The following is an 18,336-nucleotide window of genomic DNA, read 5'->3' on the forward strand; positions in this document are numbered from 1 at the left end:
TTTCTAAGATTGCAGTTAATCCTTTTCCCCATAAAAACCAAAGTGAAAATGACGTTTGCAACTAGCATAAAACAAGAACAGCCTTGTTCAGGATTTATGCTGTTTGCAGCTCATCAATAAGGATTGGAAATGAAGCCTTTGAAATTTGAATTTAGTAAGAAAGGTTTTTAATTCAATGTGGGAAAGAGTTAAATTACCTATACTGTTCCCCCACAGGAGGAGGCTAGGCTGAAGACCAAGTACCACTTCATGATCAAGTCAAGCAAGGACCTCCGTGATGGCAACCTGTGGTTCAGCATCTTCTCCAAGCCCCCTCAGAGCCAGTTCACGCGCGTTCAGCGCCTCACGTGCACACTGTCTCTCCTGCTCACTACCATGCTTACAAACCTCATGTTCTATGGAATCCCAAATGATGATCCCGCTGATCAGGTCGTGGCTGGAGCCTTCAAATTCAGTCTCTCACAGATCGTCATTGGTAATCCTTAAGATTTGTCCTGACTTTGATAATTATTGGGGTAACCAGTCTTCAAAGCCTGCCTGGAAACAACTTCTAATTTAGTTTGGGAAAAGATCCTTCTATGTATAACTAATTCTGATTAAGTCTCGCAAAGATGATTTAAGGTACAAATATTTCAAATTTAGTATTTTACAGATCATTAAAGGTACAATTTCATAAGATTTAGTTTGGCAAAAATTATGTTTTCAATTCTTCCATATGAAATATTGTGTAGAGAATCATAGGTACAACTCCTTCAAATTTTGGTTTGCAAGGAATAATAAGTAAAGGAAAATTTCAGTCAGATTTAGTCTGGCACAGATTATTATAGGTACTAATCCTGTAGTTTATTCTGGCATATTTCGTTTAACATACCACTCCTTCAGATTAAGTCTTTCTCAGATCATGTAAGATACAACTCCTTCATTTTTTTAATCTTACCATGTTAGTTAAATACACATCTCCATCAGATCTTGTCTTCCACAGATTTGTAAATACACAACTCTTTTGAATTCAGTCTGAAACAAATAATTAAAGATACAATTGTAGGTTTAGTTTGACTCAGCAAAGATATATGATTTTTAATGTGTCTCAATATGATGAAACAATCTTTCAATACAAACACTGGCTAGTGGTTGATACATCAAGGGGCCTATTCACTTTTAGTTGAATTGATTTTTTTTTTAAAGAACTCGTTTTAATTTCGCAAATGTCGTTGTAGTTACGATATTTGTGAGGAAACGGTAATACTGAACATTTACCATGCTCTAAAATATCAATTACAGTCAATCTTGTATTTAGAGACCACTAAAGGGAGTAACCAAAAGTGGTCTCTTAATAAAATGGTCTTTAAATAAAAAAAGGCCATTTGGGATGAATGCGGACCTTTGATTTTAAATCCTGATAGAGTATTATCTCCTTTGACACAGCGATTTCAGATTTTGAAATAAAAATAAATATAAATATAAATAAAATGAATGAAACATTTTTTTTACTAAAAATAAGTTGTATTTGTTCTCTCTTATTCTACATACGATGTAAATGGTTTGCACGGAGAATGGGTTTTTCCGACTAGAAACTCATTCGCGATTAAATTTACGTGCACTTTTATTCTTCGACACTTCAAATACCCGAATTTTCTCATTAAACGATAATACTTTCCGTTTTGACATTTTAATTTCTGCATGTAAGCTTACCGGTATATATATATGACTCGATTATGGTACATAGGGAAATAAATAAAGCACCTTGATTGAAAACTAAATAAACACGCCTGATTGGAAAATTTGCTAACACAAACTAATTAGCATAATAATAATTACATTTTTTAATGAACAGATTTCGCTACATGTTAGTGATTTATTTTTTACACCTCTCGAGAACACTGTGAAAATGTTTGTCGCGCCGGCGCATTGTTTCTGCAATAAAATCGGCGATCAAATTTGTCACTTAAGCTCGATTGGTCATTGTCGGCTCGGGTACTACTTACATGTACCCCGGGTACTCTTAAGTATACTTACATGTACCCCGGGTACGGTAAATATACATTATCGTACCCGGTCGATATTAGACTGTACCCGAGTTGTATTCCCGCCTAAAATCCGATGTCGTAAAACGCGCTACCGATTATCTTAAAACAACTTATTTTTAAAAGAAACTGCGTCAACATGCTTTTTGAATATGAGTTTCGATAATATAGAGGTCATTTTACAGAAAATTGACATAAATGTGAATATAATTAATTTAAAAAAAGCAGAAACGACCGATTTAGCGTTAAATTTCCCGGGTACGTTAAAGTATATTTACCGTACCCGGGGTACATGTAAGAATACTTAAGAGTACCCGGGGTACATGTAAATAGTACCCGAGCCGACAATGACCAATCGAGCGTCACTTTACGGCCCAGATAGTAAACTCTTTAACCCGTAGACTGTTGGCAATAACTCACTGAATTATTCGTCACCAAAAATTGATACGCTGTCAGCATTAACACTGGCCATAACCGGTCATCGAGACAAAGGAAAATGGCTGGTGTGAAATCATAACAAAGATTAAATCGTTCATGTTATCGGCTTAGATAAACAATCAACACTGATTTGTCCCTGAACGATCAACAGATGTACCACTTTTACCTTAAAGCGGTCGCTTAATTCAAGACTTGGGCATCAAAATACACTAAAATCAGCGGTCGCTGGTCGCGTAAGACAAAAGTCGCTTAATACAATATGAAAATATTGTTAAAACGCTCGGGCGGGATTTAAAGTGGTCGCATAAGACAAAAGTCGCTAAATTCAAGTGGTCGCAAGCACAAGATTTACTGTATATGTCTATTTTTACGATTTAAAAACCTGAAAATTATATAGCATTGCAACGTGAAACGATTGAATAATTAGGAGAGTTTGGTTGTTGTTGTTATATTTTGGGACACTACGAGGATTACTTATATAAAGTATAAAGTACATCACTCATTGTATGAGCACGGAAAGCCGATTGGTCTAAGCTATATACTTTTACACTAGGGGTCAGTGGTTCGAGCCCAGTTGAGGGTTGCTTTTTTCTTTTTTAAATTTTATTCTTGTTTTACTGGAGTTTTTTAGAGCCAATGTTTACATTTATCAATATAAAGCATTTAATGACATACATTAATACATGTCAAAATCTGTGAAAAGGTCCCTTTAAGTATTCAAAGAGATGGTATTGGAAGGAATCTTTTTGCAGAAATATGGCACTTAAGTAATGTTCTACAAGTCTTAGTAGAAACAGATCTTGTTTAAAAGCAACTCCACTTTATCTAGCTAGAGGTATTGTCTGTGTCCTAACATATGTAGTGGGGCATCAATGTTTTTGAAACATACATTTGCATGTTTTTTGCGCATTTCCCGCGCAGAAGCAAAGTGTAAATGGCTATATGCAAAGCATAACGCAGAACAGCCTGCAAGTTACTTGCCGTCTGTTCAGCCTGTATACTGTTTGCTGCTCGCCAGTACCTTGTGTTGAAAATGAAGCATTTATCCCTTTAATTAAACATGAGATTTAATTGAATTTGATTATGTAAGATACAACAACAGCGCTGAAACCCATTAAGAATTGGTAAAGGATACACAAGAAGACTTATCATGTGATGTATATTTTCAGGTATACAGAGCAGTCTGATAATGTTTCCAATAAACTTGATCAGCATCCAGCTGTTTATGAAAGTGAAACCCAAACCCCGGAAATCTTCACGTAAACCCAGCATTGCCTCTGAGGACATTAAGACCATAATTGATTCATGCGGTGTCAATATTAAGAGAATTTTCAACCACCTTAGCATACAAAACCCTGCTGGTTTATTGACATTCATCAAAGAAATGCAGAATTACAGTAACATTAGGCTGTTTCATGATATGTTTCGTGAAGTAAAGGGATTCGAGTGTGGACTTGACCCAAATCTAATTGTTACTGAATTTGTTAATACCGTTGACATGTTTGACTGGGAATTGGCAGGCAAATCCATCGGTATGAATGTGCAAGTGGATGACTCAGGCTCATTCAGTCTGTCAGCGCCCAGTGCAGGACACACTGAGGTTGCAGACTCATTGCAACCTTTTGGTTCCCTGCCACCTAGCTTTCTCAATAAAGATCATAAAGTGTGTCATCGCCAGGACAGGGTGCATCGTAATAAAAAACGGACGCCCACTGTTTCTTTTGCACCTGAACTGATGATGCCTATGGATGACATGTATGAACATTTATATTTTACTGTTTCTATGAGTTCATGATTTCAATTATGTTGTTATTGCTGCATTACAATCTCAGTAATATTGGTTACCAGAGCCGTAATTTAAGATGCAGATCTAAATGTTTCATTTTATAGTTTTACAGATGCCAGAATACAGGTCTCATGATGTACTATGCTACATAAAAATTGTATACTATAGAACGTTTTCCTAACATTAAGCATCATGTCATCATTTTAACATTTTTATGTTATGTAATTCATTCCAATTATATATTAATCTTCAGTAAAGTCATTCAGTTCAACCTTATTAATTATTAAAACAGTTTTTGCTAATAAACATGATTAATGTCCCCTACCGGTGAATCCGGAAAGGAATTGTGGTTTTCGCTCTGTCTGTCTGTCAGTAATTCAATCTGTCACACTTTTCTGGATCCTGCGATAACTTTAAAAGTTCTTCATACTTTTAATGAAACTTGAAAAATGGACAGATGGCAATATGGAGATTATGCACGTAATTTCATTTTATTCTTACGTCAAGAGTTATGGTTGCTATGGCAACAAATAGACTAGAAATATTGCTGAGAATGGTGGAGTTTCACCGGTAGGGGATCGTATTGCTTGGCAATAGTATTGTTATTTATTCTCCTTTCCAGATCATTTTCTTTATTGAACTAACATACAAATTGTAATTTCAAATTTTGAAATTCAAATCGATCTATACTTTATACTAAAGTGTTGGTATTAATTTGACACAATTATTCAATATGTATTGTGATATGGCCCCTAATATTTATTAGTCCCTACTCCCTAACGGTAAAATCGGAGAAGGAACTTATGGTTTGCGCTCTGTGTGTCTGTTAGTCTGTCACACTTTTCTGGATCCTGCGATAACTTAAAAAGTTCTTCATATTTGTTCATGAAACTTGTAACATGAAAAGATAGCAAGATGGAAATTATGCACGTCATTTCATTTTGTTCCTACGTCAAGAATTATGGTTGCTATGACAAAAATAGACTAGAAATATTGCTGAAAATGGTGGATCCAGCTATAATTTTAAAAGTTTTTCATATTTTTTTCATGAAACTTAAAACATGGATAGATGGCAATATGGAATTATGCACGTCATTTCATTTTGTTCATATGTCAAGAATTATGTTTGCTATGGCAACAAATAAACTACAAATATTTCTGAAAATCGTGGATCCTGCTTAGGTAGGGGACTTTTATTGCTTGGCAATAGTCTTGTGATGTAACTACAAGCTGTCTTTAAAAGATGTTGTTACTTGGAAGTAATCCTCTGAAAATATTTGCGCACCTTCTACATGTACTATATTAGGCATTTCAAAATGCATGTCTTTTTTGTGATTTGCTTATTAATATTTTATTGTGATAATCTGTATATGGTGGTATTGTTGTTTCAGGACAAGTGGTGTCCACAGTGGAACTGTTATTCATGCCCCAGTCAGTATAAGAAAGGATACTTCCAGAATGTAAGTTTTAATGCTTGCATGTAGTTTCTTAGTAAGTGTACTTTATTTATTTTTCTCTTTCATAACCCAAAGAAATATATCCTGAAGTAACATTAAGGCATGCTTTTACTGGCATACACTTGCTTTTTATTGTATTGATCAAATTTATACGTTGGTGGCCACTTTTGCTGTTGTTAAATGGGAACAAGTGTAATCGGGTTAGCACTAAAAGTCAAAAGAAATACCTTTCAATCATATCATGTATACAAGTAAAAATGTTTCTCTGTATGTGTGTGCTTATTATCACAAACTGTCAGCATACTGTGTAGGTGAGAGTGTTTCTTTACACAAATTAACATATCTGCATGCTTATGTGTTGCTTAATCTAAATCTCTGCAGTTTATATATAATCTTGCCACTCATTGTTCTTCATGCAACTTAATTTTAGCTTTAATTTGAGAATATTTATTATCCCCTACCGATAAAACCGGAGGGGTTTTATGGTTTGCGCTCTGTGTGTTCGTGAGTCTGTAAGTCTGTCACAGTTTTCTGGATCCTTCGATAACTTTTAAAGTTCATCATATTTTTTCCTCAAACTTGAAACATGGACAGATGAAAATATGGAGATTGTGTACGTCATTTCATTTTGTTCCTACGTCGAGAATTCTGGTTCTATGGCCACAAATAGACAAAAAATATTGCTGAAAATGGTGGATTCTGCGATAACGTTAAAAGTTATTGTTCATGAAACTTGAAACTCGGATATTGCTAATATGGCAATTATGCACGTCATTTCATTTTGCTCCTGCGTCAAGAATGCTGGTTGTTATGGCAACACATAGACTAGAAACATTGCCGAAAATGGTGGAGTTTCACCGGTAGGGGACCATATTGCTGGACAATAGTCTTGTTATATGAGAAATCTGCCACCTTTGCGGCCCTTATATGATAACATGTTTATGGTCTATATAAGAGATTATAGATCACATTTGGCCATAAAAAAATCGTTGTCATTGCTTTCTCAGCCAGATGTAAACTGTTATAAGGCAAGGTGTTGCGGGAAACAACCACCTCCCAATTATAGCTCACCCTTAGCAGTCCAAGGTCAAATTTGACCATAGTGGTCAGTCTATGTCAAGCATTGTCTGTTGTAAACTATAAGCTAGTTACCACTCTATAGAAAAAAACATCTCAACGTGTCACATTTCGACCACTGTAGAAGCTACATTTTTTTATTTAATATTGATGAAACGTTTACAGCATTTTTATTGACAATATATTGGCTGAGTTTGAATCCTGATCTTGTATGTCTAAGCACATTTTTATCAGGTCAAATCTTAGAAAAACCTAATAAACACTTTAATGGCTACAACTGTTACTAAATCTGCATGAATCATGGTCAGAATATGTATCTTGACCAAATCTAGGCCAATTTTGAATTTCTGGTATGTGGAATTTAAAAATATGTAACATTATCAAATCTTAAAAAGCCTTGTTACCACTCTTAACGCTCCAGTAATTCACAATTTTAATCTTACAAATATCGAGGCCAAGATTAAATCTGGGTCGCGTGTGCTGAAAACGAAGGTCAGCAGATTTGAAAAACATTGTTAATCTTTTAGAATGTTATTTTCCAGGCCATGCTTGAATATGGGTCGGGTTGGGAAAAAAACAAGGTTTAGTCTTCGAAAAGTATACATGTACCTTGATTGTATTGGAAGCAATTGAAGGCAAATGGTCCTCTTATTTAATCGCTTATTACCAGTATTAAAATTGTTGACATGTTATCGTCTTTTATTTCAGACTGCCATGGTGGTTCATCTACATTGCCTGGTTTGTAGCCATCTCAACTTGTCTCATATCGTCCTACTTCACGATGCTCTATGGCTTAAAGTTTGGCTATGCACGCAGTGTAGAGTGGCTCGTATCCTTCTTTACAGGGTTGGTTCAAAGCATCTTTTTTCAGCAACCCATTAAGGTGAGATTATATATATTACACTGTTTTGTTTTATTACAGTTAGGGATATGGTTTAGTAGAGCTCGATTGGAAATTGTTAGCTCGGGAACTACTTACATGTACCCCGGGTACTCTTCAGTTTACATATATGTACCTCGGGTACGGTAAATAACTAAATATACTTAATCGTACCCGGTCGATATTAGACTGTACCCGAGTTGTATTCCCGCCCAAAATCCGATGTCGTAAAAAGCGCTACCAATTATCTAAAACAAGCTTGTCTTTAAAAAAAACTGCATTAACATTCTTTTTGCGTATGAGTTTCGATAATATTGAGGCCATTTTACAGAAAATTGACATAAAAAATGATAAATAATATTAATTAATCAATTTTAAAAAATGGCCGACAACGACCGATTTAGCATTAAATATAACGGGTACGATTTAGTATATTTACCGTACCCGGTGTAAATGTAAGTATACTTAAGAGTACCCGGGGTACATGTAAGTAGTACCCGAGCTACAATTACCAATCGAGCTTACGTAGACCATGTATAGCTTACTATTTTGATATCAGGAAATCTACTTATAGTGCGACCGTGTGGGTTTTGTTTGGACTTTGTTTGTGTCTTTGGCACAAGTATAGTGACTTGCTTTAAGTGTGTCGCATAGTACATGAAACAGATTTTAAACGATATTGATAATTTAAATATATTTTACATCGACAAACACGCATGTACAGCGATAATTAACTTGGCTATTTCTGCTACTACGCTAATGGTTTCTTAAATACAGTTTGTAGCTAGCTTATTGAGTTATTTGGTATTAACCTATGAAATACCCCCTACTTGGTTGGGTGGATTTTGTCCCATGCATTGAATCCATTGTTTGACTAGAACATTTGGTGGACTAGAAACGATTTCGCGACACCGATCTTTTCATCAGTAAAAGTTTAGAAACACTGATAATAGCTTTCTGCTTTTAAAAACTGTGCCTGTTGCATTATTCAATCGATACACAACATGTATTACGTTTCTGTAAGGTATTTCATTGATTGATACGCCTAATTAATGTGGCTTTATTCTTAAATATTGATTCATATTCTTCTGTCACTGTCACACTTGACTATAAGTGTCTGGAAACATTTGTTTAAACCGCAATTTCATACCAATTTAGAGTAAATTTCTTGATTTTACGATAAAATAATTATGATGTTTTTAAACTGTTTTTTTTATTTAAATATATTTTCTTTATAATACTGTGTGAGAGTGTTGTGAATGGTAATAACTCAGTGTTGTGTTGTTTATTATCACTGACTGTCCACTGACAAAATTAATTGACCGGGTTCTTCTTCGGATACAGCACTTGTTGAATCGTTTGCTTGCTATAAGATTCTGATTTCATTTCCAGTCGGTTAATAAGAAGGCATCCTACTGTTAATGATTTAATCACGTGACATTAAATTGCGTGCGTTATTTTTTTAGGAATATTTACAATGAATGTCTTCTAAATTTTTGTTCGACATATATACAATGTGACCTTTAATAGGGAATTGCTATTATATTGTCTTTTTCATTGAAAAAATTGAAACATTTTACATTTACATTGCAAATCTGGGGGAAGTTTTATTTATTTCAATTCTATTTGAGCTTTTGTTAGTATTGTAAACATTGTAACAAAAAAAGGAGTTGCTTTATTTGATTTTTTTTTATTCAGCAATATGGTTCAAATATTGTCTGCACAACAGAGTTAAAGGTGTCCATTGATGTTTTTAAACTATTTACTAAACAATATAAAGGAGAAATAGCTTTATAATACATATGGTAGGAATATTTATTGTTAAAAAGGAAAATTCTCAATTCTCTCATGAGCATTATCTCTTTATCCCATAATTTTTAGAATTGTCTGTCAAATTATGTTATAAGACATGTACATTTATAATGAACCAACAAAGTGTCAGCTTCGAAAGTTACCTGAAAAACTGTTTTATTTTGACCCCAAAGAAATACACTTATACATTCATCTGGGCACAATAAAAATGAAAACTATTTTCATATTATTCTAAGTCTTTGTTGGTTTATTATTTATAAAGATTGATTTTGTTTAGTTTTGATAAAAGGGGAAATGAAGATGGACTGTTATGATACATATAGCAATATATACTTGTATGGTCTGTGATATATGTGATTCGAAAGTATATTTTACTGTTACATGTGACTGTACATAGCACTCAAGTAACAAAAACACAATGAAAAGATACAACTCATTCAAAATTGAAAAAAAAAATGTTTTATTTATCAATACAGTACTAGTTCAAGATACAAGAATCTTTATTTAACGTCGGATGTGAATAACAATAAACATTAGCTCATGAGCTATTTCCCGACATAAAAATTGTATATATAACAAGTGTATATTGAGCTGAAAGAAAGAAAGATTAAGCATATTATATAAGCATGTATAGTACAAGGACATATTTAAAGCATATAAAACACAAAATTTAGTAAAAATGTTCATTAAAAGCACGATATTTTGTAAGTTACACACAAATTCGATAAAGGGAAATATACCTATAAACTATATTGGAGCTGTTTTTGCATAGTTCATAATTAAAACATATGTTATACACTTTTAAGTTGTACAAACAAAGCATTTCAGACCTATATTAAAATAAAAGATATTAAAATATCTTGTATAGCACACAATTCATGTTTAAAAGCATTTACAAGCACAAGCACAATAACTACATAGTACAAAAGCATATTTAAGCACATAAAAAACAACAACATAGCACATATATACACATATATACATGATTTTTTTTATTTTTTTTAAACACACATGAAACTCATATACACTATATACAAGGAGAATAAACAAGTGGTTAACTGACAGATAGATAAATAATATAAGCAGGACAGCAAAAACAAGCAAGCAAGCAAAAAAATTGTGAGAAGCAGGTAACTCACACATGGCGCATTTACATTTTAAACCTGTCCAGGTGCGGATCAGCCGTACAAAGTCTTTATATTTGTCGACTGTGCAAATGCCCTCTGGGAGGCTGTCCCACACCTGTTCAGCCTCAAAACGAAAGGAATTTTTGCCATACCTTGATGTTCTTACTTGTGGTGTCTCTAGGATGTTTGAATATCTGACATTATAGGTAGAGGATTTAACTTTAACCAAGAATTGAAGATATTCTGGGGAAAGATTGTATATACATTTAAATGTTTCTGACGCAATGAGGCGTAACCTGTTTAAGTGTTTAATTTAATTGTTTGGCTGCCTTTTTGCATACATTTGTAACCAGTGGATCGAAGTTTTTCTGGTAATCAAGTTCAACTCCGAAGAGTTTTACGTTTTGTTCATATTTCTAAGTTCTATATAATATAAAGAAGTGAAACTCCAGCTGCTGGAGCAGTATTGAATTTTCATTAAAACAATTAGTTCGTCTTTTATTTAAGGCAAGTGACCGATTGCCCAAACAGTACAAAACAGCACAATACAGCACAATACAAACCAACATAAACACAAAATATGAATAAAGCTGTGGTCAGCGCCTTGGAACGGTCAATGCAAAGCATTGGGGGTTTAAACCTGGTTGTAGAGCGCTCAACCTCACACTTGGCCCAGCAATATTCATAATACATTTAAGTGTAAATAACATTTAACGTCATAGCATTGAAGCTCAAGTTAAACAATAATAAAAGGGAATTAAAACGCATTCAATTTAATTACTATGTAATTACTCAATTGCATTGAACATACAAGAGTAACAGAGTTACAACTTTTTGACGAACGATCAAATAAAACTATTAACAATTGTCAACTACATTCCTTCTTTATAGAAAAAGATTTGAGAATATAGCGTCATGGAGTTAATATCTCAGATAATTATCGCGAAAATACAGGAAGAAGCAGCAATAATGGGTGTAAAAATTCCATATTACATAGTTTGGTTGTTTATGTGACTGCTAAAAAAATAAAAATAATTAAATCAAACAAGAAGTCGGTCGTATGACGTCAAAAAAATCCATAATGACATAATGACGTAAACAAATTCCAGGGGCAGTACTAAATATAAGTCTTATTACCTACACATATTGCCTGGAATGTATCGGGGTTTGCCTGGTTTGTTTGGTTAATATTGAACCAGTGTATCAGGGAATTACTTATATATTTTCCATAAAGGTATTTAAGTTTTTGTGACTGAAGGAAAGTGTATTGTCGTCTGCATAGTTATACAGGGTTGACTTATCTTTAAAATAAAAAAAATATCATTGATACAGATATTAAAGATCAACGGACCGAGTATAGAGCCTTGAGGCACTTCCTTAATGATTTCTTGCCATTTACTAGTACAATTGTTTATTTTAACCCTTTGAGACCTGTTTGATAGATAGTTTAACATTAATTTACATGCATGCTCGGTTAATCCATAGGCCTTGAGTTTAAGTACAATTAGATTGCGAGGTAAGCAATCGAACGCTTTAAACAGGTCCATTAAAACAGCTCGTACATAATTGTTTTCATCTAGGGATTGTTTCCAATCTTCTACTAGTTTTAATAAAGTTGATTGACATCCATAAGATGACCTGAATGCTGAAAGATAAGGATGGAAAACATTATTATTAAAATGTTCAGTGAGTTGGTTGCTAATGATTTTTTCATATATCTTTGACATTGTGGGCAGGATGCTAACTGGTCTATAGTTTGTTTCACTGAAAGGATCTTCTTATTTGTATATTGGTCTAACCTGTGCTTGCTTAAGTTTACCTGGAAATTGACCTTTATGTATAATGGCGTTTGCTATATTTGTAAATGGGGTTTTGAGGCTATTTTGACCTGCTATGGTAATTTTAGGAGGGATTGAGTCAACACCAGTGGCCTTTTGGGGGTTTAGATTTTTTATACATTCACAAATACACTTTTCCGTAACCTTATTAAATTCGAAAGTCTTGACCTTAGTTTTACTGTTTATTAATATTGTATTAATGCTAGGGTGTTCTTCATTTACTGGGACTTTGTTTTCAATACCTATATTTTTAACAATGTTGATGTAAAATGTTTTTAATTTTTCTGCTATCTGGTGTTGATCAGAAATCAGTGTATTATTTTCAGTGTTTTTAAAAATAATTTTACTGTCTGATTTTTGTATTGACTTTTGGGATAATAAGGGTTTCATTGTGGGCCAGAAGTCTTTGGATTAGGGTCCCCCATCACATCTTTCTTTAAAATAGACTGATATGGACTCTCGTTTTATCCTGGTTTTAAGATTCCTAAGTTTTTGTACTGTAACCAGTTTTCGCTTGACTTATGTTCCTGATACTCATTTTTTGCTGCCCGGGTCTTGTATATAATTTTTCGGTATTGGGAGTTCATGTATGTTGGGGGGGGGTTGTTTTTTGTGGACCTTTTCTTTAATGGGAGCATGTTCATCTATAACCTGTTTAAGCATGTGTTCATGAGTCGAGTAAATATCATCTATATCATCAAATACATGGGCAATATGTAATGGGACATTTGATAGGTCTTCATTAAACTTGGTTTCATCAAAAAAATTAAAACTTCTGAATTTAACCCTTTTCCTTGATACTGCCTGACATTGTTCTCTTAAGGATGTTGCAATAAAATTATGACAGTCACTTATGCCACAGTTAAAATTCACTGTGTTACAGAAACAGTTTTTGGCATTAGTTAAAACAACGTCTATAAGGGTGGGGTGGGGTTTTTCATCATACACATGGGGCCTTTTACCAGATTGTTCAAGTTAAAACTATCACAAATATTTAAAAGAGTTTTACATTTTTTCTTTTTTCAACAAGTCAAAATTTAAGTCTCCTATAGATATCAGGTGGTCGAAGAAAATAAACATTTTATCAAGACATGTTAAACATTGTTCAAAAACTGATTTTTGCATAGGCGGTGGTTTATAAAGACCTAATATTGCCCCACCTTCTTTTGTTATTGATTGTTCATAGCACATGCACTCAAGGTCATTGCTTTCTAAGTCTTATCGCCGTTTAAATGGTAAATCAGATCTAACAAAAGTCATAAGCCCGCCCCCGCTGGCAATTCTGTCTCTTCGTTCAATTTTGTAGCCGTCTACTAAGAAAAGGTTATTATTAAAACTCTCATCTATTTTTGTTTCAGATACTTTTAATAAATATGTAAGATTGTGATCCAAAATTTGTTTAAAGTCATCAAATTTGTATCTTACACTATTTATGTTTAAGTGGCTATAAATTGGTCTGTTTTTGTTTTCATTTTTTAATTTCCTTAATACATCGAAGATATCATATTTTTTCATTTTCTGATGATTCTGTGCTTAACAAATTATCAGTAGAGTTACCATTCTGATCTTCTGTAATTGGTGTTTCGGGTGTTAACATCCAGTCTTCTTCCGGGTCAGGTTCTGGAATGTAACTGTCATTTAAGTTTTTGTAATTTTCACATGTAGTATCTGCTTCTGTGTTGAGGTCATTATGTAATAAGATAGTATAATTAGATGAAATTATTTGTTCAGAGTTTGATAGGACGATTGGTATTCTATTTCTGGTTTCGTCTTCGAGGGCAGTTTTGGTAGAAAGACAGCCCGGGCAATATCATGGGTCATCGGACTGTCCTTATTTGAGGTACTTTTCCGCTGTGATATTTAGGCCAAAAATCACAAATATCACATTGAAGAGCCTTTTGGTTCCTGGCCACAGGTTTTCCACATATTCTACACGGGAATCTAATGGGGCCTGGGTTTATTTCAACATCTCCACATATCAGAAGAAAGCACTGGAAAAGTCTTTTTCTGGTTCGTGTAGGGTTTGTTTTGGTTCGACGTGTATATTTTGCATGAAAGTATAAAATACACATGTTGTCCACGCTAAAACTATCTCCGATGCACACAGAAAAAAGGTTTGTCAGTAGAAAATGGTCAGCAATTGTGTGCTGAAATGTTTCATGGTGATGAAATTTAACATCTTCTGGTTTGATAGTACTTACATGCACAAACTTCGTATGAAGTACAGTGACAACACACAATATTGTTCTGAGGATGTACGCGGCCATTGTTGTTTACATTTGCCAATTGACGTAGTCTGTTATTATTCAGATCCAAAGGTGTATTCCAAGTCACAAATAATTAAAATTCAAGTTGTTAACTTGCCTTGGATACCGTTGCTAAGGTAAAATTTTCCAGTTTTCATCGTTTTTACTCTCAGAAATGTTAATTTTCTTTTTAATAACACATCCAGAAATTAATACGTATAAACTCGTAACTTTGAACTGTCTTGTAGACTGATGAAAATATCGCTTAAGCTCCGTCCCGCTTTTTCGTTTCCGGTACACTGCTATGGCGCTCAACTTTCAAAAATCTGTCAGAAACTTTCGGAGACAAATTTCTTCCTCAAATGTGTCCCGATCGAGTTGCTTCTTTACAGAATGTTTAGAAATATTGCTTTTTAATTATTTGAATACTTTTTTGGTGATGTTTCATTCAAAATATAATTAAATATAATTAAAATCGAAATATTTTCTGTTTGTTTTGACATTTTGCGTCTTCCGTCACGCATGTGCACTCACTTGAAGGCGAATCACTAGTAATGAAGAGTTATAATGTTGCATCAATAATTTGTTAACTATGTCATTGAAACCAATCAACAGTTCTTGCCTAGCGTAGCCAGTATAAAACATTATTTTATTGTCTGATGCATTAATGTCTTTGATGGTTATTTCTGGTATTTCGGTATATGTGGAGATTTCATGCTTGTCAGGAGATGCCTGAACACCGACACTTCCAGAGCTTTTATCACCGACACTGATGTCATCAGCATGTGACTTGGCATAACTGAAATACATAAATTTGATGTATATTATATTTAAGTTTATGTTAATTGCCTAGTCCTTCCACATAAAGTATGTTATGTTTTGTTCTGACAAAAACAATTCACCTCCCTATAAAAAAGTGATGTTAATCTTAAGAATCTTTTAACTAAAGGCATGCTAAGTTAAAATTATATTTATCATTTATAGACACAAAAATGCAAAACCCTAAACTGGCCTAAAGAATAAATAGCCTGTCATTTTTGGAGGCAATAAATATTGATATCATTACCCATGAAATGATTGAATCTGATCCCAGGAATGACTCTAATTCTGTGGACTTGAAGAATCATCAGGACTGATCAGCACTTTCAAACACCTTTAAAAAAAGTTACAGTAAGATATATAAATGCATGTTTCTGTACATTTTATTTAAGTACAACAGCAAACAAATATACTCATCAAATGCAGATATAATACAGTTTAAATACACAGGAGGTACTTCATACTAAATTTCAAATAACCGGGTGTATATTAAGCAAAGGTAATCAGCTACAAATAAGGGTTTGATGTTTTGAAATGTTATTGAATAATATTGCCACATACATGCATACATTTGTATGATCTGAGTGTCTTCATATAACATTAATTTAACTGTTGTTGTTTTGCATTATTTTCTTATGCAAAGTTTAGTAAAGACTGTGTGGTCTATAATTAATTTGAAATGCATATGTATTATGTATGCATTTTATAATCTTCACATACTGTGAAAAGCATGAGATGCATACGTTATATAAAATAGGTTGAAAGGCTGAAACAGCTATTAATCACCTTTATTAGAGATTTACATGTCTATACTTTCTTGGTAGAAAGGATCTTCTGCTCAAATTTATTTTGTTGGCACCTTGTTCCAATTCATGGAGTTTGGACAATTCTATCCACAAATGATCAGAGCATACCCTTATGTATCTGCAACATCAATATACACAAAAGGGTTCTACTTAATACTGAAAAAAATTAATAAACAGTCAGATCAACTTAAAATTGTAACAGAGATAAATGTAAAATGCTAGTTTGTGGGAAACATGGCAAATAATTCAATATACACAGAGGGGCAGGGTGTTGATGTTTAATCCACTGAAATTGCATCAATCAATAGAGAACAAATAGCCATATGTTGTATTAATAAGAAAACGATTTTATTCTAAATGCAATTTAAGTTCATTATATTACAATCAATTTAAGTTCATTATACTACAATTTAAGGCATTTGAGGAATAGAGGAGCTGATTGTTGATATTTACATTGGTGTGGTCCGGTAACATAAATAGTCTATTCAATGTCAATCTGCTCAAATTAATTATTCACATTTAAGATTAGCAAATCATGGTGTAAAATGTCAACAAATTAGGCCATATTAAACCAAATTGAATTAGTTTATAACCCAATTATTACTTAAACAAAATGTTTGTTATAATTCTGCTTTGCATGGACATGTTGTACTCCTACAAATACGATAGTTATGTACTTCGACTTTTGAGATGTCGGTACACTAATGATACCTTCCCGGTTGGCTTCCAAACTCGCCTGCTTATAGCTCTAATCCATGCAGTTTTCGTAGCATGATTACTTGGCAATTTGTGCAGAGTTACGGGCTTGCCATATCTGCAAACTGTTCCCCAATAATTTTGACATTCAGGCATACAACAATAGAATTTTTCCTTATTGTTTACTTTTTGCGCCGTGTACTTCTAACAGACTGGAAGTGAGCGATACCTACCCAAATGTGAGACTTCTCTAATGCTACTTAGTTTCGAATATCCGGAATTTGGGAAATAGGGTTTTCACCCATTGATTTTGAAAAATAGGGTGATTTCATTCTTACCCATTATTGCTGCTTCTTCCTGTATTTGCGCGATGATTATCTGAGATATTAACTCTATGATTCTATATTCTCAAATCTTTTCTATAAAGAAGGAATGTAGTTGACAATTGTAAATAGTTTTATTTGATCGTTCGTCAAAAAGTTGTAATTCTGTTACTCTTGTATCTTCAATGCAATTGAGTAATTAAATAGTAATTAAATTGAATGCGTTTTAATTCCCTTTTATTATTGTTTAATTTTAGTTACAATGCTATGACGTTAAATTTTATTTACACTTAAATGTATTATGAATATTGCTGGGCCAAGTGTGAGGTTGAGCGCTGTATAACCAGGTTTAAACCCCAAATGCTTTGCATTGACCGTTCCAAGGCGGTGACCGCAGCTTTATTCATATTTTGTGTTTATTTTGGTTTGTATTGTGCTGTAGCGTGCTGTTTTGTACTGTTTGGGCAATCGGTCACTTGCCTTAACTAAAGGACCAACTAATTGTTTTTAATGAAAATTCAATCTTGCTCCAGCAGCTAGAGTTTCACTTCTTTATATTGAATATGGTAAAAAATTCATACATTAAAATCATTGCTGCTTTTCTTCTGTTGAAGCTGTACACGTGTATTGATTCAACAAAACTGATAAATATCATAATTAACTTAAATAAACTGATGTTTCATAACATCTTTAATCCTTGAAACTGTCCATTATATAAACTTTATAAAAAAACTGATGTTAACTGACATCTTTGTAACTGTCAATTATATCGAATAATATTTTTGCGTTACATTCGCGGACGTCTTTCTACATCTCATACACATGTTTAGTTCGCATCTTAATAGAAATTGAAAGTACAGACGCTTTACAAATACAAGCACAATGAGCGACGAATTAAGTCAGATTGAACACGCATGTATGTAGTCGTGAATAATTTGGTCAGATGCTTGATTTAACTAGTTGTCTACTAAATCTAGTCCGCAGAGCGCTTGAATAACTTGGAATGT

The 18,336-nt window shown here is 33.5% G+C and overlaps 2 protein-coding genes across 2 annotated transcripts in view; one reads left to right on the forward strand and one right to left on the reverse strand.

The window, feature by feature from the left end:
- The window catches only part of LOC127855131 (uncharacterized), a 188,405-nt gene that overhangs the window by 151,439 nt on the left and 18,630 nt on the right, over nt 1–18,336 (forward strand). The window contains exons 36-39 of the mRNA XM_052390515.1: nt 217–475; nt 3,632–4,217; nt 5,640–5,708; nt 7,491–7,665. Of these exons, the coding sequence (XP_052246475.1) occupies nt 217–475; nt 3,632–4,217; nt 5,640–5,708; nt 7,491–7,665 (1,089 nt within the window). The remainder of the gene's footprint in view (nt 1–216; nt 476–3,631; nt 4,218–5,639; nt 5,709–7,490; nt 7,666–18,336) is intronic.
- Nucleotides 1–18,336, reverse strand: part of LOC127855142 (uncharacterized) — a 368,604-nt gene that overhangs the window by 40,960 nt on the left and 309,308 nt on the right. The window lies entirely within an intron of this gene.

The sequence above is a fragment of the Dreissena polymorpha genome, chromosome 13 (genome assembly GCF_020536995.1).
Source record: "Dreissena polymorpha isolate Duluth1 chromosome 13, UMN_Dpol_1.0, whole genome shotgun sequence".
Classification (NCBI taxonomy): domain Eukaryota; kingdom Metazoa; phylum Mollusca; class Bivalvia; order Myida; family Dreissenidae; genus Dreissena; species Dreissena polymorpha.